General features: G+C 27.1%; 3 protein-coding genes, 1 long non-coding RNA gene and 1 pseudogene across 7 annotated transcripts in view; 4 read left to right on the plus strand and 1 right to left on the minus strand.

Moving 5' to 3' along the window:
* The first annotated feature begins 1,853 nt into the window (after positions 1-1,853).
* LOC145974062 (uncharacterized) lies at positions 1,854-2,958 on the plus strand. Of its 3 annotated transcripts, none has more exons than XM_083103928.1 (4): positions 1,856-2,047; positions 2,213-2,257; positions 2,420-2,512; positions 2,613-2,955. In XM_083103928.1, the coding sequence occupies exons 1-4, from the start codon at positions 1,948-1,950 to the stop codon at positions 2,885-2,887; spliced, it is 513 nt and encodes a 170-aa protein (XP_082960054.1). In that variant the 5' UTR covers positions 1,856-1,947; the 3' UTR covers positions 2,888-2,955. The 3 variants fall into 3 exon arrangements, with proteins under 3 accessions (XP_082960118.1, XP_082960054.1, XP_082959970.1); XM_083103844.1 differs by having other exon boundaries at positions 1,857-2,047; positions 2,213-2,293; positions 2,613-2,951; XM_083103992.1 differs by lacking the exon at positions 2,213-2,257 and having other exon boundaries at positions 1,854-2,047; positions 2,613-2,958.
* On the plus strand, positions 2,914-5,043 carry LOC145974278 (uncharacterized). Its single transcript, XR_014439641.1, has 2 exons — positions 2,914-3,087; positions 3,162-5,043. It is a non-coding gene; the product is annotated as an uncharacterized LOC145974278 (long non-coding RNA).
* A 151-nt stretch (positions 5,044-5,194) lies between these two features.
* Positions 5,195-25,789, minus strand: part of LOC145973873 (cytochrome P450 4c21-like) — a 30,511-nt gene continuing 9,916 nt past the window's right edge. For both annotated transcript variants that reach the window (XM_083103625.1, XM_083103539.1), the window contains exons 2-12: positions 15,039-15,145; positions 14,108-14,192; positions 13,145-13,333; positions 10,389-10,458; positions 9,937-10,063; positions 9,767-9,824; positions 9,390-9,484; positions 8,754-8,822; positions 7,644-7,821; positions 6,812-6,988; positions 5,195-6,727 (exon numbers count right to left, since the gene is read on the minus strand). In XM_083103625.1, coding sequence (XP_082959751.1) covers positions 6,555-6,727; positions 6,812-6,988; positions 7,644-7,821; positions 8,754-8,822; positions 9,390-9,484; positions 9,767-9,824; positions 9,937-10,063; positions 10,389-10,458; positions 13,145-13,333; positions 14,108-14,192; positions 15,039-15,145 — 1,328 coding nt within the window. In that variant the 3' untranslated portion in view covers positions 5,195-6,554. The remainder of the gene's footprint in view (positions 6,728-6,811; positions 6,989-7,643; positions 7,822-8,753; positions 8,823-9,389; positions 9,485-9,766; positions 9,825-9,936; positions 10,064-10,388; positions 10,459-13,144; positions 13,334-14,107; positions 14,193-15,038; positions 15,146-25,789) is intronic.
* Positions 16,220-20,521, plus strand: LOC145975383 (zinc finger BED domain-containing protein 5-like; annotated as a pseudogene).
* Positions 20,328-25,700, plus strand: LOC145974215 (uncharacterized). Its single transcript, XM_083104039.1, has 5 exons — positions 20,328-20,394; positions 20,466-20,800; positions 21,158-21,317; positions 23,772-23,894; positions 24,771-25,700. The coding sequence occupies exons 2-4, from the start codon at positions 20,546-20,548 to the stop codon at positions 23,834-23,836; spliced, it is 480 nt and encodes a 159-aa protein (XP_082960165.1). The 5' UTR covers positions 20,328-20,394; positions 20,466-20,545; the 3' UTR covers positions 23,837-23,894; positions 24,771-25,700.

Below are 25,789 nucleotides of genomic sequence, written 5' to 3' on the forward strand. Positions count from 1 at the left end.
CGGGAGAAGAAAAAAAGGAGGGAAAAAGGGTGAAGGTAGGATACAGGAAAATAGAAATACAAGGAAAGTTATACGTATGGAGTGAAGAAGGAAGCGAGATAAAAGAAAAGAATTTTTAAGAGGCAGCCAAGAGGAAGAGAGGAATGAGAGGTTGGAGGACGAGGAGAATAAGAAGAAGGAAAAGAGAGGGGAGGAGAAGAGGTTGAGTAGGGGGGTAAGAGGTAGGGTGAAGATAGTCTTTTGGAATGTGGCAGGCTTGAGGAGGAGGAAGGACAGAGAATTCTGGAATTTTATAGAGAGTTTTGATGTAATAGGATTGAGCGAAACGTGGATAGAGGAAAGAGGTTGGGAAGTAATAAAGAGAAGTCTATCGGAACGTTTTAGCTGGAAATGTACGCGATAAAAGAAAAAAAGAAAGGTAGGGCAAAAGGGGGGATAATTACAGGAATAAGGAAGGGGTTAGATGAGGTAAGAGGAGAGGAAGTAATCGATGTAAACGGAATACAGGAGAGGAGGTTAAGGATAGAGGGGAGAACATGGAGAATAATAACGTTGTATAACGATGGCAAGATGAAGGAGAAGAGAAAGGAGCTGGAGGGAAAGGTTAGGGAATTAGAAGAAGAAATGTTATGCATAGGAGGAGACTTCAACGCCAGAATAGGGAAGGAAGGGAAAAGATTTGAGGAGAGCGAGGAAAAAGAAAGATGGAGAAATTCTAGGGAAGGTAGGTAAAAATATGTAATTTGCAATTAACAATTCCATATTTTTTCTTAAAAACAACTATGTGTTTTCTTTACACCAATTGATTCCTCTCATTATTTTGTACGTAAAAGTATTAAGGTAAGATAATCGAAAAATGAATATTTTACAAGATATTTTACGGTTTATGTAAAATTAAGAAATTATTTCAAGCCTCATAACTCAAAAAGTACTTAACGAAAAGGTACTTAATTATAGTGTTTTGGAAAGCTCTTGAGATAAGCTACAAGAGTGTGCAAAAATATATAGGATGTTCCATTTAAAAAAATTGAAGTGACCTTCACGTGACATTCAAATGACTCTTCAGTATCAAACCAATGATACCATCTTATGGCCCCCTCGAGACCATAAAACTTTTGTCTGAAACATTTTTCTCTAAAATGCTTTGTTTCCGAAATAATTGCGTGCGTTAATTAAAATGGCTCACCCTGTATATATCCGATATATATATATATATATATATATATATATATATATCGGATATATACAGGGTGAGCCATTTTAATTAACGCATATATATATATATATATATATATATATATATATATATATCGGAATATATATATATATATATATACAGGGTGTATTTGAAATGATGTATTAAACACGTGTGTGTGTGTGTGTGTGTGTGTGTGTGTTTGGGTGTGTATATATTTGTGTATATGCGTGTATATGCGTGTATAATATTAATAAATTTACAAGGATAATTCAGATGTAAATCAGTCCTTATGTTACTAATACAAGTTTATTTTTGAAAAGAAATTACAATTATTGAATGTATGGCAATTATACATAATTATCTATAATCTAATTTTTCTACCTTTTCCATTTTAGATAAGAAGTAAGTATATATTCTTTTACATCTATTTGTGATGTTATTGTTGATAAATTTAATTTCAATCTCATAAATAAATTGCAGCTTATCTTTAGATTATTTTTTCCTCGCTTGTTATGCTACACTATGGGTGCGTTCCTTTTGGACGCTTACACGCTTAAAGCGCTTATAAGCATTGCTTACGCTGTTCCCTTTGTAGTTATAAGCGCTTATAAAAGCATTTATGACGTCACTATGACGACATAACTCGTGCTCACAAAAGCTTATCTCATCGAGGTAGGGCAGTAAAAGCGTGAGCGCTTATAGCACATAGCGTTGAAACGGAACGCACGTGTTCTGTGTAAATTAGAAAAATGGACGTTCCGAAGATATCAGTTGATATTGAAGATGGTGATACCAACAAAATTTATACAATATTAGTAACGGTAGAAGAAGCCAAACGTTTAGAAACTGGTAAGTTTATCATTAATATTTATATTATTCAAAATTTATATTATGTATTAATATAATAAAGTGGAATGAGGTTATGTAGACTTTTCTTTTTCTATTTTTCTGTTAATTAATAATATTCATGTAATTTTCATATCACTTTAATAATTATTATTTTGTTCTTTATAGATTACATTTTTGCAGCTCAAAAATTAGCAGAGGCAATAAATAAAAGTACTAAGTTGATTAAAGTTTCTGCGTCTAGTAATGGTTTTTGTACAGATATTTACTTTTTATATAATAAAATTTTTTACATAATTATAAATAAATTAATTAAGAAAAAGATGTAAATGCATCTAATTTTTATAAATTTATTGTAAAAATAATTTTATATAGATAACAATGATTTACATGGTGAAAGCAATGAAATTGTCGAAAATGGAAATGGAAATAAATTATCGCAGGGAGTTCAAGATGAAGAAGTTGGAGGTATTTTTTTGTTAAATGTATTATCCAATTTGTATTTATGTATATGCATATAAAAAATTAGTTTAATATATATAAAATTTTTTTAATAAATTTGTTTTAGTTATGTTTAAATGGCCTCATGAAGCAATTCTGTTGCTAATTGATGAATACAATCTGCGACAAGATGACTTCACTTCTGGAAAAATGTCGCATAAAAAAATATGGGCATTAATTGCAGCAGAAATGGTTAAACATGGCCATAATGTTACTGGGCCGCAATGTTTATCAAAATATTCTGGTTTAAAGCGAACTTACAAATCTATTAAAGATAACAATAAACAATCTGGAGCTGGAACAAAAACATGGCCATATTTTTCTGTTAATTATTATTATTAAGTTAATCGATAATATGATTAAGTAAAAAAAAATTAATTATTTTAATAATAATAACTTTTTTCACCATATGGATAACTTACTCCATTCAAAACCGTATATGTCACCTCTAATGACTGTGTCATCGACAGGAAAAAGAACTGAAGCAGAAAACAGTAGTCTATCTAGTGTTGAGAGTTCAGAAAATGAAAAGCCTGTATACAGTAAGTTAGCAGCTTTATGTAATTACAGTCAATATTTTAATTAGTAACATATTATAGGTTGTAATTTTTTTTAGAAAAACCTCGACTAATGTCTTCTGTGGAACAATTAATTGATGATTTAAGAACTGACAGAAATGCGGCCGAAGAAGCTATGGAAAGACGTCACAAAGAAAATATAGACCTACGCCAGCAATTTCTTCATTCATTTGAAAAAATGATCGAATTTTTAAGTAAGAAATAACTTTATTTAATGAAAGATTTAAAGTTACTTTAATTAATATAACTATACTTAAAGATTACTTATAACTATACCAAAGACTTAAAGTTACAGAGTTACAAAGTTTAAAGACTTATAAACAAAAGTTTATTTTATTATGTAGTTTATTATTTACAATTTATAATACGTGCGATAAGAGTACAAGAAATAATAATAGAACATAACGTAATATTCTATTATTATTTTTTTTGCATAAATATGATATTAGCATACTAGTAATAATGTGATACAATAAATAAATGTAACGTACATACAAAAAGTAATCATAGAATACTACGTTTCTATTTTAGACACTATATTATAACACTAAAAATACATTATAAAAAAAACTAATACATTATGAACATGTGATAATTATTTAATATTATTATTTATAAAGGTATAAAATTATTATTTATAAAAGAAAAGTTTTTGTATTGTAGTGTTTTTATGCATTTCGCATAAGTAAATTATCACAAATTGCATCACGTTTTGTGTTACCTGTATTTCCTCTCTCTCTTTGTAGATTTCTTATTAATATGTTATCGTTTTCTATTAAGTCTGTTTCTATAGGAAAATCGTCATGATGCAATAAACAGATATTATGCAAAACACAACATGCAATAATAAATTCAGGAATCAAGTCCACACGTTCCATATCGAGTACTGTTAATAAGCTTCTAAATCTTCCTTTTAGTAAACCAAAGGCACGTTTAATAACAATTCGAGCAGATGAATGACAAAAGTTGTAGTTCTTTTGTTTGTTTGTTAGATGCCCATTATCCCGATATGGTGTCATTAAGTGTTCGTGAAGAGAGTAAGCTGAATCGCCTACTAAATGGCTGTTGTTGGGAAATTTTGCTACATCTTCTAAATAATTATAAACTTCAGATAAACGAAATACATGTTGATCATGGACAGAACCAACGTGTCCAGCAAGACAGTGGATAAACCGTCGTTCATGGTCACAAATGGCCTGTAAATAATTAAAAAAATTATCATATAATGATAGCTCACGAGCCCGATAACTATATTACAATTTAAATTACTTGTAATTGTATACTATGATGCCCTTTTCTATTAATATAAGATTCGGGATAGATATGTGGCGCTCTTATATTAATGTGCGTGCCATCAATTGATCCAATTATCCCAGGAAAAGCACTAGCTACAGTGAAGCCTCTGATAATTTCTTCTGCTTTATTGCCTTCTGGCCATTTAATATATAGAGGAGATAATTTGGCAATTGCTCTTGATACTCTCCTCACAGCTCTTAATGCACTAGCTCTTCCGACATTAAATTTCTCACAAATAGATCTATAAATAAATAAACTATCAAATAAGTATAATTAAAAAAAGCAGTATAATTTAGAAATGAAAGAAAAATTTGATATCTCATACCGATATGAATCTGGTGTAGCTATTTTCCATATGGCAATAAGAAATTGTTTTTCTGGTGATAATGTTTTGCGTCCACTCTTAGATCTTGATAATGAAGGTTTTATAATATTTAAAATATAATTAAATGTTGTCCGCTTCATTCTAACATAATTAAAAATTTAAACAAAATTAGCTTTAGAAAACAATTGTTTTTTTCACTTATATAAATATATTTAATAAATATATTTATTATACATATATATTATAATTTATTAAATAAAAAATAATATTACCCTTATTTGAAAAATGTTAAACTGCATAAAAAATTATATAATAAATAAAAATAGTAAAAGTAACAAACAAATAAAATAATAATTTATAATAATAATATAATAATAATAATAAAATATTATAATTTCATGAAATGTGATTTAAACTGTATATCAGTATATGATGGTAAAATATCTTCTACGTAACCCTTTAGTCGTAATATAGGATTTTTAATGCGATGTTTATTAAGAATTATAAAAATATTTTCCAATAACGAATAGGTCTGCCATCACAGAACATAGATTGAATTTTAATCACGATTTTAAATGGGATGACGTGAAGATTTTAGACAGAGAAACCTTTTATTACAAAAGGTTAATTTCTGAAATGATTTATATTAAACGACAACGTAACGGCTTAAATTCACAAACAGACACAGAATGCTTTCCTGACATATACAATGAAATAATAAACAAACTTCCTGATGCTTAAGGTCATACACAGAAAAATTTATACCAGTATAATGATCGTTTATCTATCATTTATATTTGTACCTTCGATGAAGGAAGTAACATATAGCTTTTAAGGGATTATTAGATTGGTATTCGTATATAGTTCATAAAGTTTTCCAATGACATATAAATTATCCGTATTCATCATGATATTGTAAGTTACTCTTTACTCATTAAACTTTACAATGTTAATTTGATGTAAATCACTGATAAGTGCAACAATTTCTTAATTTGTATTTATTTAATTTAATTTTATTATTTTTAATTTTAATTCTGTTCACCGGTTATTGTCTCATGTTAATGTAATTTCTTGAATCAACTGTATACGAGTGCACTTAATTTTAGTCCGGCTAATGATCTGGTGGTTGACAAACGTCCATTAGAACCACACAAATTTGGGCTTATTAACCTAAATTTGTAGTGTCCGTTTCCTCCATGGGTCTAACCGTAAGATGATCTCCCTGCCGTTTTACTGCGATTTATAAATTTATATACATGTTCATTGCGTACAACATTTGTATACTTTCCGAGAATAATATGCGCTGAAGATGACTTAAATACAAGTCGAAACGTCCGCTTTTAAATTGTCTAAACATCATTGTTTTATTAAATTGAAGTTTTAACTATTAATGTTTTCTACTGGTCTTTTTAATCTGTACAACTCGTTACTAATAATGATCTTCAGCTCTCCATGCCTATCTTAATCATTTATTTTATTTTCCAATAATTCTGTATTGCTTGGAGAATCTTCATCTTCAAACAATATTTCAAAAAATATTGCAATTAATGAGCATAAAATGACAATTTCTTTTTCGTCCATTTTTAAACATTCGTACTGCTCACACTGCTCACGCATCCAAAAGGAACAACCTTTTGTTTGCAATTTTAAGCGCTTAAGTAGCAAATGGAACGGTTGAAAATAGCGCTTATAAGCGTGAGCGCTTATAGCGCGTGAGCGTTCAAATGGAACGCACCCTTATGTATACAAAAACAACACATTATACAAAAAATATTAAATTGTCTTTTAATAAACATATTCTTACATTAATTTAATCTAATTCTCGTTTTTCAATAATGACTTCTAATGGTTTAACACTAGATAGTGTCATATTCATATTTAATTTAATTTTATCTATTTCAGTCTTTTTCTCCACTTTAAATATAAATGTTCTAATCAAAGTTGCTAAGATAACTTTTATTGAGATCATTGCATATCTCCCACCTGCAAAAGTTAATAGTTAATAGTTACTATTCAAGTAAATTTTTTTAATATGATGTATGTTTTATGTGATTTATTCATGCTTACCTATACAATTTCTGGATCCGTAACTAAACGGCATGCAATACTTCTTAGATGTTCCTATGTTTTCAGGCAGGAATCTATCCGGGTCAAATACCAATGGATTGGGCCAATACTTATCATTTCGGTGTAAAGTCAGTATTCCTACAATAATTTCAGTGCCTTTTGGCAAGATAAACTCTCCTAAAATAAATATACTTATATTTAAATGTTATTATAGAGGCATAATAAGTAGTTTATATATATGAGGTAATTTCAATCGTTTTACTTTTCATTTTATGGACAGATATGTATTAGATATACAAAATTGCTATTGAATAAATAATATTTCTCATTAAAAATTAAAATAATTTTTTGAAGCCTTTTTTTTGAGAATTTTGATAAATTTAAACTTTAATTTCTTTTTTGATTTTTAGAAGATTTAATTTTTAATTTTCTAAAAGATGTTAAAGTTGTTTTAAACATAATAATTTCCTTTTTTAAAACAAATTTTATTTTCAATTGAACAAAAAAGAATTGATTCAGATTTCATTTTGCTCATAATTCATAATCGAAATTAATTCCAAGAATAATTGCAGAAAGAGAAAACAATATTGATCATATAAAATAAATCTATTATTGAATATTTTTCTATGTATTTTTATTTTATCTCTATATATAAGCACGAAATAATTACACATAATTGTTAAATAATAAAATAACATATATATTTGTAGTTCTCCCCTAAAAATTATGGGATTTTTCGTATCTAAGTTATAATAATAATTGTGCATATCATAACATGCAAAATAACACAAGATAACAAGATAAGTATATTTAAGTATATTTAAAAACAAACCTATTTTTACATCCTTTGTTAGGTGTCGCCCAATTAAAGGAGCAGCAGGAAATAATCTCATTGTTTCTTTAATGACGCGATCCAAGTAATTCATACATTGTAAATCTTCGTATTTAACTGGAGCATATTTTGGAGTTTTCGTCTCATAAATTTCCCATAATTCTTTATATACGTTTTCCTATTATATGAGATTAAATAAGATACTTAATTATAAATATAAATATATTCAATATGTATAAATCATAAAAGAGACGTAATCTTATTCATTACATTTATGTGATCTTATTAATTACATTTACGAATTCGTATTCTAGTATCTAAATGCTAATAATGATAACAAACAATGAAGATATTGTATGGCTTCATTAAAATTCTTAATTTAATTAAAACATTGCACACAAAATTCTTATTTAAGTAAATTCGTAATAAGTTTTGTATATGACGTATACTACATTTTTCGGTTACTCTCTTGTTACTCTATAAATATACTTATTTTGAAAAATATAATCATTTATACAAATTAAATTAAAGTTACAATTTGAACAAAGTTATAGCAATTTAATAATTCTATTAAGCCCGGTAGAAATTAATATATAATTAATATACTAGTATATTAAAAGACGATTCTAAACAAATTATAATTTATGTGAATAATTGAATTTATTGAGAATTTTCTTGATTATTGTTTAAAAATATATATTTACCATAGAGAATTGTACGAAAGTGACCCGATAATAAAGATGTTAGTTATATTTGATCTATACCTGAAACCTCGAAGTTACGGATATATATCGTTACATGAAAAAGAGGAATAGTAACTATGCAACGTTGTTTTTATCTACTGATTGGAGTTTGGCAAGCCAAAGCAACAGGGGTTTCATAAATTATTGTATAAATTTGCAACGCGCACGGTTAGCAAATTACAAGAATTGAAGAGTGAAATTCGGCTACTACTTCTCTCCTCCATGTAATAACACATACCTATGGATTCCGAGCGCGTACAGATTACATATAATTGACTACATATTACTCATTGTTGGGCCACCTACGTATCATTCGCAACACATTTTGTTTATTGAATTAATTGCTTTGAATTTAATAAATACGTACTTGTATCTCTGGATAATTTGCTAACATAAAGATTGCAAAATCTACCGTGATAGCTGTTGTGTCGGTCGCCTAATAGATAAAAATTTCATTTGTTGATTAATATAAAGTAAAACAAAAAAGGTTATTTAATTTAATTTAATTTTATATTTTACATTGAATATAAAAAAATCGGAAAATATAGGGCTAATAGGATCCGAGCGCAGTAAATAAATGCACTTACAGCGTAAAAACAGTATATGTAAAAACAGTATAAAACTTAATAATAATATTTCGATTCCTTTTCTTATTCTATACACTAAATAAATAATTCTGTATACTAAATATTGGTAATTGTATTATAACAGTATATCTTATTTATCTTTGTATGATGAGAGAAAAGATGGTTCATAAAAGAATCGAAACATTATTATTAAAGAGAATTTTTACAATGTAAGCGCATTTATTTATTTGATTCGATTCTTATTAATCCTATTCTTTCTCAACTTTTTATAATGCAATAAATTATGTTTGTTTATATACAAATCTAATTATATAAAAATTAATATAGAAATTAATATAGAAATTAATATAGAAATTAATATAGAAATTAATATAGAAATATTTAATTTAAAATTAATATAGAAATATTTTACATACCCCAAATATCATCGTAATTAGATTATCATGTATCACATCTTGCGGATACTTGTTTTTATGAGATATTTCTATCAAAATATCGAGAAGTTTCTTATCTATATCATATAAAAAACAAAATATAAAATTTTATACGTGCGTGTATATATTAATTAGTATCTCAATTTTATAATAATAAGATTAAATACCATATGTCACTTTGAAAATTAATATTGAAAATAAATTTAGAAAAAGAAAGATACTTTTAATAATAATTAAACATTTTAATCAAGTGTTTTAACAATTAAAACAAATATTTTAAATTTTTGAAAAAAAATTATTTCTACAGTTTATAAATCTTGCATCATAATATAACAATAAAAAACTTATGGATAACTTACGAGTTCCATATTTGTTGGTAGTTTGTGTATTTAATGCATGTATGTGCTGTTGTATTAGCTGTGTAATAATAAATTATGTAGTAAATATACATGTATATATGTGTATATATATATATATATATATATATATAATAAGTTAAATTAATTCATTATTAATATTAGCATTTTACCTTATCTGTAAAAGAATGTAAGAAATTTGTATTCTTTTGCTGTTCTCGTCCCAAAGCAGTGAAATTGAATATAATATCAAAATGTAAGAATACATTTCGTAATCTTGATGTCAAAGTTTTTCTGAAGCTAAAAAATTTTTCTTTTAAAATATTTTATAGGATATAATACATATTTAACTAATCGAAATTATTAAGTTCTACGAATAAACTAAGAGGCAACTATATATCATTCTCTTAGTTATCATCAACAATATTATTTATAATAAAGATTTAATTTGAAATATAATTGCTACATTTATAAACATTTTTTTGAAAGTGCAATTTCTTAAAAAATTTGTAAGTTATTTTTAGATAGACTTATTACTATGATTTATATATATTAATATTGTAAGAAATTAGAGTTATTAAAGCTAAAGAAATTAGAGAAATTAGAGCTAAAAAAATTATTTTACCTCGCAATTACTTCGAGATATTGATTGATTTGTTTGGATAGTGATTCCGTTTTGATGTTCGTCATTGTACCTTCATAGTGTCATGAAAAATAAACTAATTATTTAAGATTTATAACTATGAACTTATAACTACCAAGATTTTTATCAAATTATTAATAATATTAAGTTATATATTTTATATTTCGTTAAACAAATATGATACGAAATTTTTAAACTTAAAATGAATGTTTCTTATATAAAATACTTGATGATAACAATTAGCAATATAAGATTATGATTATTTTTATTTCAACGTTCTGTATATATAAATTTATTTATATCGAATGTTGAACAATGTTTTACAACATATATTGCATATCTTATTATCAAAATGTTCTAGAAAGTAAAATATAATAAAACTCAAAATCACAAAATATACAGTAATAATTCGTGCCAAATTATACATAGCAATAGCGAAGCAAACTATGCATATCAGCCGTCCAGTTACAAAGATAATAGATTATTGGATCTCACAAAGTAATAGGCTATTTGAAATCTTAATAGTCTTAATCGATAGCTTGCATTTCATTGTAAAGAAAGTGACTCTATTTTTGTTCTATGTACTCAATAAACGAAAATAGAGACGATGCAGAATTCTAATGTCAATATTTACGTTTAAGAAATATTTTGGTAATCATCATAGTTGCTTGTCGTTCCTTTCTACTACATATGTCTCCATTGTACATATTCTTTTGCGTACGATTTTTCCTGTTATATGTAAAAAGTTTCTGTACAAAGTGATATAAATCCTACTGCACATCCTTCATTTTGAATACTTTGGATAAAGCTTGTCGGCGATAAGTTACTTCGAAATATGGGATGTCAGGGCAATCTCTTCCCAAAAAAAAGCTCTTGTAACTTACCTCGAGAGCTTTTCAAAATATTATAATAAAGTATTTTTTTATCGAGTACTTTTCGAGTTATGAGGCTTGAAATAATTTTTTAATTTTTACATAAACCATAATATATATCTAGTAAAATATTCATTTTTCGATTATTTTACCTTAATACTTTTATGTACAAAATAATGAGAGGAATCAACTGATGTAAAGAAAACACATAATTGTTTCGAAAAAAAGTATGTAATTGTTAATTACAAATTACATATTTTTTCTTTGAAACAATTATGTTTTCTTTACACTAATTGATTCCTCTCATTATTTTGTACATAAAAGTATTAAGGTAAGATAATCGAAAAATGAATATTTTACTAGATATTTTATGATTTATGTAAAATGAAGAGGTTATTTCAAGCCTCATGACACGAAAAGTACTCAATGAAAAAATACTTTATTATAGTGTTTTGAAAAGCTCTCAAGGTAAGCTACAAGAGCATTTTTTTGGGAAGAGATTGCCCTGACACTCCTATATATAAATATACAATATACACATTCTATATTTATATGATTGAACATGTACATTTTATATTCTGTAGAATAATTTATATATTGTTTAAACTTCTGTTTTTCTATACAAGAATATAAACTAAATTCATTAAATAAGAAATTAGAGATCTAATCATTCTATATGTTATTAAGATCTAATAAATAAGATATTTTTAATTAAACGATTTACGTATAAATATTATTAAAAACAAGATTAATGTAATCTTTAAAAATTCTTTAAAAAAAAAGTCTTTTAAAAAAATTGGTAAAATGCGCTGTCCACACATGTATGATCAAAAAATTATTGTACAAAAATTAATTTACAAAATACTAATAAATAAACATAAAAATATGTTATTTAAAAAAGCACTATTTTTTCTTCTATTATACAAATTTATCTCTTCTACAGGAAAATTTAATATAAAAAGAAATAAACTAAAAAACTATTTAAATTTATATATCTTTCTTGCCAAAGTTATAATATTTAAAATTTTGCTTATATACGTATTGTTATATCAATCGTAACAAAGTAACATGAATAATATGATAAAAGAATTTACTATTAAACTATGTTGTTATCAAATTTTAAATATAATACATGAAAATTATTAGGTTTTATAGATCATCTTATATGACAATTAAATATGTTTTTATCGTTATAATAAGTTCTTATTGAGAGACGATAAATCCAACAATAAATGAGAAATACAATATTGTATATATAATATGAATAAACAATAGCCTAAAGTTTCTTTTTGTATTATTTTATTAAATTTTTTATAATTTTTTTATAATTTTTACATTTTTGATATTATTACTTTTGCAAGAAAGAAGTATAAGTTTAAATAGTTTTTTATTCCCAATTGTACATTTTTATGTCATAATTTCTTTTAAGAAAAACAGATTTGCGTAGACAACGAAATAATGCTGCTATATATTAAATTAACAACTCCTCGGAAATAATTCTTTGAACGTGGTCGTGTATTTTGGCAACTTTTTTTCAGATTTTCTTGAAAAAATAAATTTTTTATATGAATCATTATGCTATAACTTTGATTAACATGCAAACTTATGATTAACACAACCAATTTAGATGAAATAAATCTAATTCTGCTATTGTTAAATTATTATAACTATAACAATTTTTTATTCTTTGCATCTTCACATCTATTTATCTTTATTTAATATTATTTAATTTAGATATATAACACAATTACTATGTACTATTAATGCGTTTTTGTCTTTATCTTTAGTAAATTTTTTATTTTTTTAAATATTAACGATAACAGATATGCAAACATTTTATAAATAAATAAAAATATTTAATCTTACCACAGGCAGCACTCAGGGCATATTGTGATAAGTGACTGTGAAGGATGATTTTATTCCTATTTAGTCCAATTTTTTCTAATTGATCTGTCAGTTTTAGAGATTGTTCGACAAATACATTAAAAGACTTTTGTAATGCAATGTTACTAAAAATCTGTACTATTATTTTTCGATTTTTAATCCATGTCGACACTGAAATAAATATTATAAGAAGATATAGTGAAAATAAGAATATATAATATACAAATAAAAATCATAATATTAAAAAATGTTATTAGAAATTTAAGTATTAATAATTTTAAATTTGCCACACTGCTGTTGAAGTGTAAATAAAAATATTATATGACTACAGGAATGTAAGTAAATTATAAAAGCTATTTTTAATTATGTTATTATATAATTTAAATATTAGGAAGAGAACGAAAGAGAGAGAGAGAGAGAGAGAGACAGAGAGAGAGAGAGAGACGGAGGGAGAAGTAGGACTGCCATCTCTAATTTTACTGACCTAGGACCTAGAAAAATTTAAAATTTCAGACTTTCCGACTGAAACAGATATCCGTAATTTATAAAATAAAATTATTGCAACTGCTGATAAAGCGATAAAAATAAAAAATCTTTTATATTTTGAATCATTAATATAATCATTAATATTATTAATAATCATGATTATTAAGAATTATTTATAATAATTAATTTCTTTTATAATAATTAATAATAGTAATAATGATTATTGCGATATTATTTTTTCTGTTGTCAATGATTCCAACTGATATCCTCTAAAGACAATATTCCGTTTCCAATATTTAGGAAAAAAGCGCTCAAAATCTGGACTATTTTATAAAATCACTATGAATGATTTCAAACGCTAACAACACTATAAACTAGGATAAGTCTGGTGAAAATTGGACGGAATGGCAGCCCTAATTAGAAGTTATTTTAAATTTTATTATACAAAAAATATCTTACCAGGCGCTGTGAGCAATCCTTTACCTAAAATTGGTTTAATAAATTCATATAACATACTTTTCTCTTCACTATTTCGTAAGATCGTCTACAATTTAAATATATAAAATGTAAATATATAAAATGTTAAATGTAAAATATTTTTAAATATTTCGAATGTATATCCTAGATAGCACATATTCGTTATAAACGTTTCACAAATGTTTCTTTGAAACGTTTCATAATCAACTATTGAAAACGTTTCTGATTAGTAATAATTATATATATATATATATATATATATATATATATATGTATGTTTGTATGTATATATGTATATATAATTTAAAATCAATTTGAAATTAATAAAAATTAGTTTTTATTTTGTTTATAAAAACGTGAAAAATACGTTTCCTTAACTATGGTTTTAAAAGCGTTTCTATAGAAACGTTTCTTATTAATGCTTTACGATTAAAAAATATTAGATACGTTTAAGAAACGTATATAAAACGAACGTGTACTACCTGGGATTTGTTTATGTTATTTAGCAATTAACATGAATAGTTCAGATGTCAAATGATACAGTCTATCCAAATTCGAATCAATTATATCAAATTAACAGATACAAATTGAGATACAAATAATATAACAAGTAGAACTATATTGAATTCATCTGTTTTCAGAGTCAATCAAATTGCATAGTTAAATCATTTTTATGTATACTTATGGTAAAAACAAACGCAAAAGTCTTTATTTCTCAAATTTTTATTTTTCTAACTTGTACCACTTGAGCCATTCATATACTTTATCTTTAGAAAATCATTTTGGTTAGATTAGTGATAAATTATTGTAAAAATGTAAAGAGTTATTATTTATTTGGAATATATATACATATTCTCTAAATAAATTAATTAGTTTGAACTATTCATGAAATATATAAGCACTATTTTTCTACCTTCATTTGATCTACTTCATACACTCCAATAAATAATTTATTTCCCATCCAAAATTTAAATGGAGATGAATATTTTTCTGTCAGTTCAATTATAATCTCTAGAAAGTCTGAAAAAATGTTTTATAATTTATTATAAAAGGTAATTTATCTTATAGTATATATAATTAACCAGTTCACTGATACACCCGAAATCAACATTTTGTGCCAAAACTGGTGAGAGCAAATAAATTCGTATTTTCCAATATTGATCGAATATTGCAAAGTAGACGCGATTTCATTTTGAGCCAATATTGAATTGTAATATTGGACCAATATATTATTTTCATTTTTAACCAAGATTAACTAATTATACATACTCAAACATTTTTACATTGGATATAGATCAGTTTCTAATATATGACGGAATTCGCCATCAAAAAAAAAATTAACCGTCTGTGGTTAATTTATGGAGCTCTGGAGCTCCTCGCAAAAGCTAGAGGAGGTGCGGCTATAATAGTCCGCACTCTTTGACTGATAAGTCGTCGACTCGTGGGACCTGTGCCGCAGCCTTATATACTGCTTTAGATGGAGTCCCACTCTCGGGTTAGGTGTTTTCCTTTTCGCCACCTAGTGGCGACGCGCGAAGCTCACATATAATGTGTGAACGTGCAATATTGGCACACATTTACATTTACTTCATAACCAATATTGGTATTATAATGGATGCAACCATTTTGGCAACACATTTATATTTATTTAGTAATAACCAATATTGGTCATCATGGGCACTGCAATATTGGCAGAACACTTGCATTTTGTTAACAACCAATATTAGTTTTACATTGGGAAATATTGGCCAAGACATTTCCAATATAACCAATATTGAGCCAAGGTATACCAATATTTTGCCAATGTTTTGTGCTACTAGGCTATCTGGTATCAGGTATCACATGGAAGATTTGGCGGGCTGAAGGAAAGTTACTGGGTGCACAGACATAGTAAACAGTTTATTAAAAGTTTAGTGATATTTAATATCGTTTATCTGAATCGTAGTGAGTGTTAATAATAGTGAGTTTATTTATACCTTTAGTGCAATAAAAATAAAGCAGTAAAAATAAAGAAGGATTTGGCGGGTAAATGATCAGGTCTGGTTAGGAGAGTTTTGGGTAAGTTAATAAATATTATTAATATTTATAAAAAAGATGGAATTTAATAAAAGAGCTATTAAAAAACGTAGAATTAGGGAATTTCAAATTTCTTGGCTGGATGAAAATAGTTTTAAAGGACGGTTAGCTCCTCATCCTTCAGAAAATAAAGCGCTTTGCACAGCATGTAATAAAACTATCAGTTGTCGGAAAACAAATTTAATTGAACATTCACAAACGGTCAAACATATTGAGAAAATAAGAATGTTAAATTATAAAGCCGATAATAATAATAATAATATATTGTCACATAAAGATAGAGTCAAACGCGCGGAAATCAAATTAGCTGCTTTTTTCGCGGAGCATAATGTTGCTTTTTCCACTGTAGATCATTTAATTCCGTTATTAAAAGACATTTGTATAGATTCTGAAATTGCACAAGATGTTTCACTTGCTCGAACAAAGTGTTCAAGTATTGTCAAAAATATTATTGCAAAACACGAATCAGAAAAAATCGTTGAATATTTAAAAACGCGTAGATTTTCGATTTTAGTTGACGAAAGCATAGATATATCAGATAATAAATTAATGTGCATTTTAGTTCGATATGTTTCCCCTTTAAATAAAAAAGTTTCTACTCGATTATTAGAATTATTAACTTTAGATGCGACAGATTGTTCAGCAAATAAGATTTTCGAAACATTTAAAAATTTTTTGGAAGAAAAAGAAATCCCTTAAAAATATTATTGGATTAGCGTATGACAATGCATCTGTTATGGTAGGATGCAATAATTCTTTTATGAGTCATTTAAAATCAGAAGTACCGGAATTAATAACATTAAATTGTATTTGTCATTCATCTGCACTCGTAGCTAGTAAAACTTGTGAAAAATTACCTTCATCTTGCGAAAATTTAATTAAAGGAATTGCCACTTATATTTCGGGCAGTGCAAAGAGATGTGCAATTTTGGTTGAATTTCAAAATTTTTTTGATATAGAGCGACATAAAATATTAAAACTTTCCAATACTAGATGGCTTAGTTTACATAAATGTGTTTTTAGACATTTGGAAAATTGGGAAGTGTTAAAAAATTATTTTACTTTAGCAGTAGTTGAAAATAAATTAAAATCGGCAGAGATTATTTTAGAAAGTTTGAATAATAACTCAATTAAAGATATATTTATTATTTTTGAAATATTCTTTAAATATTTTAAATAATTTTAACGCTTTGTTTCAATCGCGTAATATTTTAATACATAAATTATATGAAAGCAGTAAACAATTAGTATTTCAATTTGCGCAAAACTTTGTAAATCTTGACGTATTAAATGATATTTTTATTTTAAATTTAAATGATCAAAAGAATATAAAACATATAGATAATGTATATGTAGGATCGGAATGTGAAATAAATAAATAAATAAATAAAATGTTAAAAAGATCACAAAAAACGAAGATAAAAGAGAGACGTTGATAAAATAGAAAGATAAAAAGCAAAAAAAACAAAAAAGTATAGTCAAAAATTAAAAGAATAAACAGAAATTGGAAAAATGAGAAAATTCACAGTACCGCAAGCCTGAAGAAGAAAACTTTTTGATCTCAATAAAGCGACGAAGCGGCGATAGTGCCAGAAAAAACATGTGAAAGCTGCGTATTTTATAAACAAAGGCACAACGTCTATTCAGTAATGTACTAACAGATAAAACAATAAGGCAAATATTTTGAGAATAATAAGGGTACTTAGAAATATACAATATCAATGTCGTATATAAAATAATAATGTATATAAAATTATAATGTTAAATTTTTGAAAAATATATTTTTATATTTATTTATATATTTTTATTGACAAGAAAAGTACTAATCTTAAGTGTTACAAAATTTTATATATTTTTGCTACCATTTTTATTTTTTTCTAATTTACATTGGAAAGATAATTTATAAAAGATATAAAACAGAAAGAGAAAGAAAAAGAAAATCTGTTCTTCATCAGTTCTCATCAGTATTTTTCATGTACGCGCTTTTATGTAATTTAAAAAATCATATTTGAAAGAGAAGAATCGGTTTGCACTCTCGTTTTGAAAAAACATGAAAATTAATGTTTAATTATCATTGGATTTTAATGCATTAAATATAACATAAGAATGCATTAAATCAATTCAAGTGAACCGAATAGAAATTAAATCCAAATATTCATACGTTGATATATACATGTAAACCGTTATATTAAATAAAATCATTATATAATAGAGTGGAAAGACAAACTTTTTACATATGCATAATTGTAATTTTTAGTTCTACAAAAAACATCATAATGAAGAATATTTAAAAAGAATTATTAACAGAAATGTTGCAAAACGTGTTGGCAAAAATATGCAAAAAAAAATATTTCTTCAAAAGAAAAAAATATTTGCTGCTCCTTCGTCTGTCACATTGGAGCGATCAAATATCAATAATTTTCCAACTGTAGAAAATTATATAGAAACCAATAATATTTCACGCAATATGCCATTTCATTGTAATAATTCTTATGCTTCTGATGAAAATACTAAATTATTACATAATTTGGAATCATCAACCGAGATATTTTTAAACCATCTGAGATATTGGGCAATTGAACATCATATCGCTTTAACTGCGATTTATTAAAAATTTTAGCGATTTATTAAAAATTTTAAAGTTAGCGATTTATTAAAAATTTTAAAATTATATCTAAAATTGAACTCATTGCCTTCAGATGCACGCACTTTAAAAACTGAAGATATAAGTAAACAAATAAGTAATCTACTTCCTAGAAAATACTATCACTTTGGATTAAAATCAACATTATTAATGAAATTAATACAGAATAATTTTGAAGGAGTTGAAATAAACATATCAGTTAATATTGATGAACTTCTTCTAACGAAAAGTAGTGGTAGTCAATTTTGGCCTATTTTGGTAAAAATCGACGAATTAAAACAACTTAGACCATTTCTAATTGCTGTATATCATGGAGAAAATAAACCTGATAATAGTAATATTTTTTTGCAAAAATTTACCGAAGAAATAAAAATATTGCAAGAAGGTTTACATTTAAATAATAGTCGAATATTAAAAGTAAATCTTAGTAAAATTCTTTGCGATGCTCCTGCGAAAGCCTTTATATTATGTGTAAAAAATTTCAACTCTTATCAAAGTGTACCAAATGTTGGGCCGAAGGATTATTTGTAAAGAATAGAATGACTTTCCCAGAACTAAATTCAAAACTAAGAACAGACGTAGAATTCCGTTCTCACAATTCATAAAAAGAGTTAAAGAATTTGACAAATATGCTTCTCATACGACAGAACAAACAATTTATCTTAAACAAGATGGTCTTCGTTTAATTAATAATAAATTAGTAGAACACTTTTTAGCAATTCATTATAAGAATTTCGGAATAGAAAATAAAGAGCCAAATTGTAATTTTCTACTAAAAAATAATAAACCTATAAAAGTAATTGATATTTTTCAAATTAATAGCACATTTTATATTAAATACAAATATTTTAAGATAAAACCTTATTTTGAAAATCCAATGGACAGTACTATTTTTTGGTATGGTTTTGTTGAAGAAATTGATGAAGAAAATATTACTTCTGCTGATAATATATCAAGAAAAGCTTTCAAAATAGAAAATTGCTTTTTATGAATATTACATGCGGATTGATTTTAAGGTAAGAAGCTGACTTATTTTTACTTATTTTAATTTATGTTAAATTTATAAATATTATAAATATTTTCTATAATTTTTCATTTAATGAATTCTTGATTTGAGATTAAAATTGTATATCTAAGAATATTGATTTTAAGAAATATATTTATCGACAATTAAATATATTTTTATTAAATATACTTTTTCTTATACGAAAAGAAAAGGCACCATTTTTATATTTTTATATTTGTTATAACAATGTATAATTGTATAATAATATATTATTAACATTTTATGTTTCAGTATGCTGTGGTACAATTTGATAATTCAGAATTTTCAGTAGTTCCTATAATTTGGTTGCTAGAATCAAATTATTGTTATTGTCCTGAAAAATGAAATCGATGAAGTTTCTATAGTTTAATGAAAGCTTATTGTTAGTTTAATGATATCTCGCTTAGTAAAGTTACTTTATCTAAAGAAATTAATTTTTAGGCTCATCGGGAGAAAGCAGCCAAACTTCGATGTCCGTTACATCCGATGTAGAAGATACTGATGGTAATAAAATAAATGTATGTTTTTTAATACAAATATATTGTATTTATTAATTAAATTTTTTTATTTTTCAGATAGTATAACTTTAACAGATAATAACATCAACCATATACCAATAATTATTGAATAAGAAAATAATAATGTACTTATTCAAATGAATAATCTTAAAGTAATGATGAAAAGTATTCAAACTGAAATAGAAAGTATGAAAAATAAACAGGAAAAATCATTATTGCAAATCCAAGAAACCACAACTGTTATTTTAAGTAAAATAAATAGTGCGCAATGCTATAAGGAAGATGCTACAGTAAGGGATAAGATCGGAAAATACTTTCCTTTAACTTCCATCGAATACTTCCTTGAACTTGAGGATGTATTGAAAGAAGATCAAGAAGCCTTTACGCAAGTAGTAAGTAAATATGCTCATCAATCATTTTTGATGAAATAAAACTTTTATACACAATCAATATATTTATTTGAAATAAAATATGATATATGTATTATATCATATTACAGAAAAATATTAATATAAAAAAAGTGTAACTCCAATTTATATAATTCAAAATATATATTTCTAATTAATCGCTTAGGATTATTCGCTACCTCTTCTTTAAAGGAATTTTATTGATAGAAAAAAAAATATTTCGACAATAATGATAACTAAATGAACACTATTATATATTTTTTGAAGTTACTTAAAATTTTAAAAACTTTAATGCTTTATATATTTTGTATACATTGCTTAACAAAAACAACTTTTTAACAGATAAATAAAGTATTACTAATTGGTGGAAAAAATGAGAGAAATTTCGTTAAAAGGACACTGACTACAATATTTACCGATAATATAGCCTCCATGTGTTCGTGGACGGGGCAAAAAAATAATTTCAAGATTGGAGATACATGTACAATGACGGCTATTAAAAGTAAGTATATTTCTTAATATAAAAAAAAATATATATATGCATTTATATATTTTTGTGATATTTATAATTGCTCCATTTTAAAATCTATTGTATATAATTATAGTAACTATAATAAATTTTGTACTACACAATAAAAGTATTTATTGTATATATTGTTACGCGCGCGCCCGAGTCGTGCGACCCTGCCGTTGTCCGGATCCCGTGGTCAATTGTTTATAAACAACGAGAGTCAAGCGGAGTCGGGAAAATAGCTGTCGAGCTATACGGACGCGTTTCGATCCGCGGCTTATTAATATCGTTATTGTGTATTCTCTGAGTTCTGTGTTCTGTTATTAAAGTTCTCTTAATCATTTAAACCGTGTCATTATTTACGAGTGCGCGGGTGCCGCGTAATTAGAGTGTACCGATCGGTTGTGTCGCGCGCGTTCGATAAATATCGTTCCGCGGGCGCAACATTTTGGGGGCTCGTCCGGGATACCAGAATCCCGGGGAGAAAGGATCTGAGAATCCCGGGAGTGAAAGGATCTGAGAATCCCGAGAATAAAAAGAACATCCTGGCGTTAAAAATGGCAACGCTCCGTGAAGGACGAATGCGGCAGCGGACGGAGTATACGGAGCAGCTGTGGCGAAATGCTCCGAGAAAGGGAGGAGAGGAGGCAAACGATCCAGCTAAGTCGCTCCAATATTTTAAAAATGCGGCTAATAAATCGCACGCAGTCAGATCTGCACACGTAATTTGTTTCTTTTTAAAAAAAACGTTATATTAAAAGTGTTTCCTTTAAAAAAAGTTTTTCTTTAAAAAAAGAATGAACTGGTGTGTGTAAATTAAGGCGGGCTCGGATGTATCTTGGATAGGGGATTAATTCTTTCATTAGAATGCCTGGATGGCAATATTCGTGATTTCCGGTGCCTGTTTTAATAATGGTTGTATTGGTTCTAATTATCTTTGAATGAATTGTAATTGGTAGAGTAATCCTCGAAGTATTGTGGGAGGGACTCCCAAATTTTATTTTGATTAGGGATTGGTTCTACATCCGAGGCCCGAGGGGAGAGTTATGAATGGAAAAGTTTAGTGCTTGTTACTCGTTTTATTGTTTTTGTTATAAAGGAAGGAAATTTTGGAGACGCGTCGGAGTAGTCTACTGTGACAAACATTTGAAGAGGAGATCTTAATAGAAGACTGCCTCGCCCACGGTTTTTGAGCCGTGGTTTTCCCGTGGGCCGGAGGGCGAATGCCGAGGCAGGGACTTGGGGAGTCCTTTTAGGACGATGGGTCCACGGTGGATACCCCCCTCTTGTCCGAAGAAAGACATGGGAAGATAAAGACGGAAAAAGACTTGCGCCGGGCACGAGGAAGATGACTGAAATGGGAGGCTGTCCTGGAGTCGATTCTTGGGGGTCTGGCCAACTCCCTGGAAGGAATTGATTGGGAGTCTGCCCAGTGGATTGGGGCCTGGTCGGAGCGATGCTCGGTAACCGGGAGCAACAGCTCAGGGAGAGCAGGATATCGTTCGGGGTCCCTGGAGTCCGCGAAGATTGGTCATCGAGCCCCTTGCTAATTGTCGGGACGACAATCTTGAAGAGGAGGGGCAGTGTTACGCGCGCGCCCGAGTCGTGCGGCCCTGCCGTTGTCCGGATCCCATGGTCAATTGTTTATAAACAACGAGAGTCAAGCGGAGTCGGGAAAATAGCTGTCGAGCTATACGGACGCGTTTCGATCCGCGGCTTATTAATATCGTTATTGTGTATTCTCTGAGTTCTGTGTTCTGTTATTAAAGTTCTCTTAATCATTTAAACCGTGTCATTATTTACGAGTGCGCGGGTGCCGCGTAATTAGAGTGTACCGATCGGTTGTGTCGCGCGCGTTCGATAAATATCGTTCCGCGGGCGCAACAATATGTATATTCTGCTATCAATCTCTAGATTAAAAAATATATATGATTTGTTTTATAGAAATCAAAGGAAGAAAAACAAATCAAAAATTGGTTTATTTTAAATATTAGTTTATAATTATTGATATGATTTTTCTATTTTTTAATTACTTACTTTTAATTACTTATTTTTATTTTTAATTACTAATTTTTTAGTTGTGTAACTTGTCTTATTTCATTACATATAATATATTATACTCAACATATTATAACTAAGGCTCGGACATTCGAGCATAAGCCGAAAATCGCTGCGTGCGAGTTGATATAAACGACGCGTCAACAACAACCGCTTCTATCAGCACTCACACCAACTCACACGCAACTGCACGTAATTCTTTTCAGCCCGTGCTCAGTCTCCGTGTCTGAACATCGATGCCCTAATCATAACAAATTAAGTGGGAATAACAATGTGTTCTAAACTGTTTTACACATATTATTTAGATATATATTTAATTTTACAATAATACAATAAATTTTTATTTATTTTTTTTTGTTTTTATCTATTGATTTTTTCTAATTTTAGAAGCTTTTAGAGCAGCATATCCCCGTAATACTGAAAAAGAATTCGAAAATTACGTGATGGAATGATTTAGATTTGCAAACGTTCGTAAAAAAAAACGCTTCTGAAAAAAATAAAACAATTTAAGTAAGTATAAGTTAATAAATAAAAAAACAATATAAGTGAAATATAAGTTAATATCTAGTGATATCTAATAATTCCAATATACAGAATGTAAATGAAAAGAACGTATATAAAAGCACATAATTTAATAGATAATACACTTTTAGTATATAAAATAAAAAATAAAATAACCGAATATATCTATATTTAATAACATATTTTTATGCCACATAAATATATATTTAAAACAAATATTTAAAAATTAAATTACAAAAATGAGAAGTTTATATAGAAAATGTAAATATAACAACATACATGAAGCACATGATTAGATACGAAAAAAACTCCAAATTGAAAAGTTTTGAGCCATTTCTCGATTTGTTTGATCTTTCTTTCGTTATTATACAATGTTAAAGTCAGTGCCTATATGGAAAAGATAGAAGGATGTGGAAAGATAGAACGACGAAAAATCGAAGAGTAGCGAACCATCTTATCTTTTCTATTTTTTCACTGCAGTCAAGCGCTAATTAGCTAACTTAACAACGTACAACATTGAAAAAAAAGTTCAGGTAAAAAAATGAGTCAGGATTTTTCGATTTGGATTGTTTCTGTATCTGATACAGAATAGTGTGTGCTTCTATATGTTTTTCCAGTTACACTCTACATGAACTACATATGAACTCTTCATTTATAATTTAATCTTTAAATTTTAAACATATATTTATGAAATAAAGTATGTTATTGAATATATGGTTATATTTATGATATAGTTATATTTATGAGTTATAGTTATATTTATTTTTTGATGATTTTATATACTAAAAGTGTATTATTTATTAAATTAGTTAAAATTTAATACAATTTTTTTTTAATAACTAAATGTTACTTTTATTTTTTTAGAAACATCTCATCATTTTTATTTTTATGAATCAAAGCTTTATTTCGGATTGAGAGGATGGAATGTGGAAATCACCGAAATATACATTTTTCAAAACGAAACAAAGGATTGGCTAACAACAACGATATTGATGTAATAATGTACACTCTGTTTCCATTAACGCTAATGTATAATATTGCGAAAATTATCTAATTTTGAAACGTGACAAAATATGCTTGCACTCATGACCAAGCTCTGTGATATAGTTATTAGCATATGATATATAACTAGAGATATATGTATTTTTTTAATTATTGAAACCAAAGACAGTATGACTTAAAAGTGAGCAAATAGATCTCGCGTTATAAAGATCGCTAGACATTGTGATTTAAAATCTGTTAGATATATTGATCTTTTCTTTTTTTCTTTTGTTCCGAGAAAACGCTTAGAACATATATTAATGGATAGGGAATTGGTTTGTTTGAATTTGTTTGTTTGTTTTTGTTTTTTTTTTAATTCAAGGAAAGCCATCTCATGGCAACGATGATATCAATACGTGCATTGCGGATGATAGTTTGTCTCTTCCATTCTTTTTCGCACAGCTCTTGAATTCAGGCTCGTTCGCCGGAAATATAGGCAATTTCCCTTTTTCAATAATATATGTTTTAAAAGAAAATGAGAAATTACTTGAATGTGTAAAAACAAGGTAGAACTTTGATATTAAATACAACGTAGAGCATTTTATTTTATATTATTAGAAATGTTATATAGTATAACAGAGGGTTATATATATTTTCGAAAAAAACGCAGAAAGTGTCATTCCATTGTTTCAAACCAAATTTTTTTTTACTTTATTCTCTCCTCTGCTGATTGTGATATTATATGCGACATTATATGCAACAATTTTGTCATGGTGTAAAATATTTCAAATGAATATAATATCTGTTCTTTAAGATGTTTTTATTTTCATTACTCTTAGGTACATAAATGTAATATTTATGTGATATCATAAAATGATGTTTGTTTCTTTTTATATTTTTAT

The sequence above is a fragment of the Camponotus vicinus genome, unplaced genomic scaffold, assembly GCF_025532165.1.
Source record: "Camponotus vicinus isolate PSW18456_S1 unplaced genomic scaffold, iyCamVici1.0 SCAF_1, whole genome shotgun sequence".
Lineage (NCBI taxonomy): Eukaryota > Metazoa > Arthropoda > Insecta > Hymenoptera > Formicidae > Camponotus > Camponotus vicinus.

What these genes read in the sequence shown, in the direction of transcription:
- LOC145974215 (XM_083104039.1), top strand. Translation starts at nt 20,546, where the DNA reads ATGAATAATCTTAAAGTAATGATGAAAAGTATTCAAACTGAAATAGAA. An exon ending in AAGAAGCCTTTACGCAAGTA is followed by an intron (nt 20,801 to 21,157) that starts GTAAGTAAATAT and finishes ACTTTTTAACAG; the next exon opens with ATAAATAAAGTATTACTAAT. An exon ending in TACAATGACGGCTATTAAAA is followed by an intron (nt 21,318 to 23,771) that starts GTAAGTATATTT and finishes TTCTAATTTTAG; the next exon opens with AAGCTTTTAGAGCAGCATAT.
- LOC145974062 (XM_083103844.1), top strand. Translation starts at nt 1,948, where the DNA reads ATGGACGTTCCGAAGATATCAGTTGATATTGAAGATGGTGATACCAAC. An exon ending in AGCCAAACGTTTAGAAACTG is followed by an intron (nt 2,048 to 2,212) that starts GTAAGTTTATCA and finishes TGTTCTTTATAG; the next exon opens with ATTACATTTTTGCAGCTCAA. An exon ending in TCAAGATGAAGAAGTTGGAG is followed by an intron (nt 2,513 to 2,612) that starts GTATTTTTTTGT and finishes AATTTGTTTTAG; the next exon opens with TTATGTTTAAATGGCCTCAT.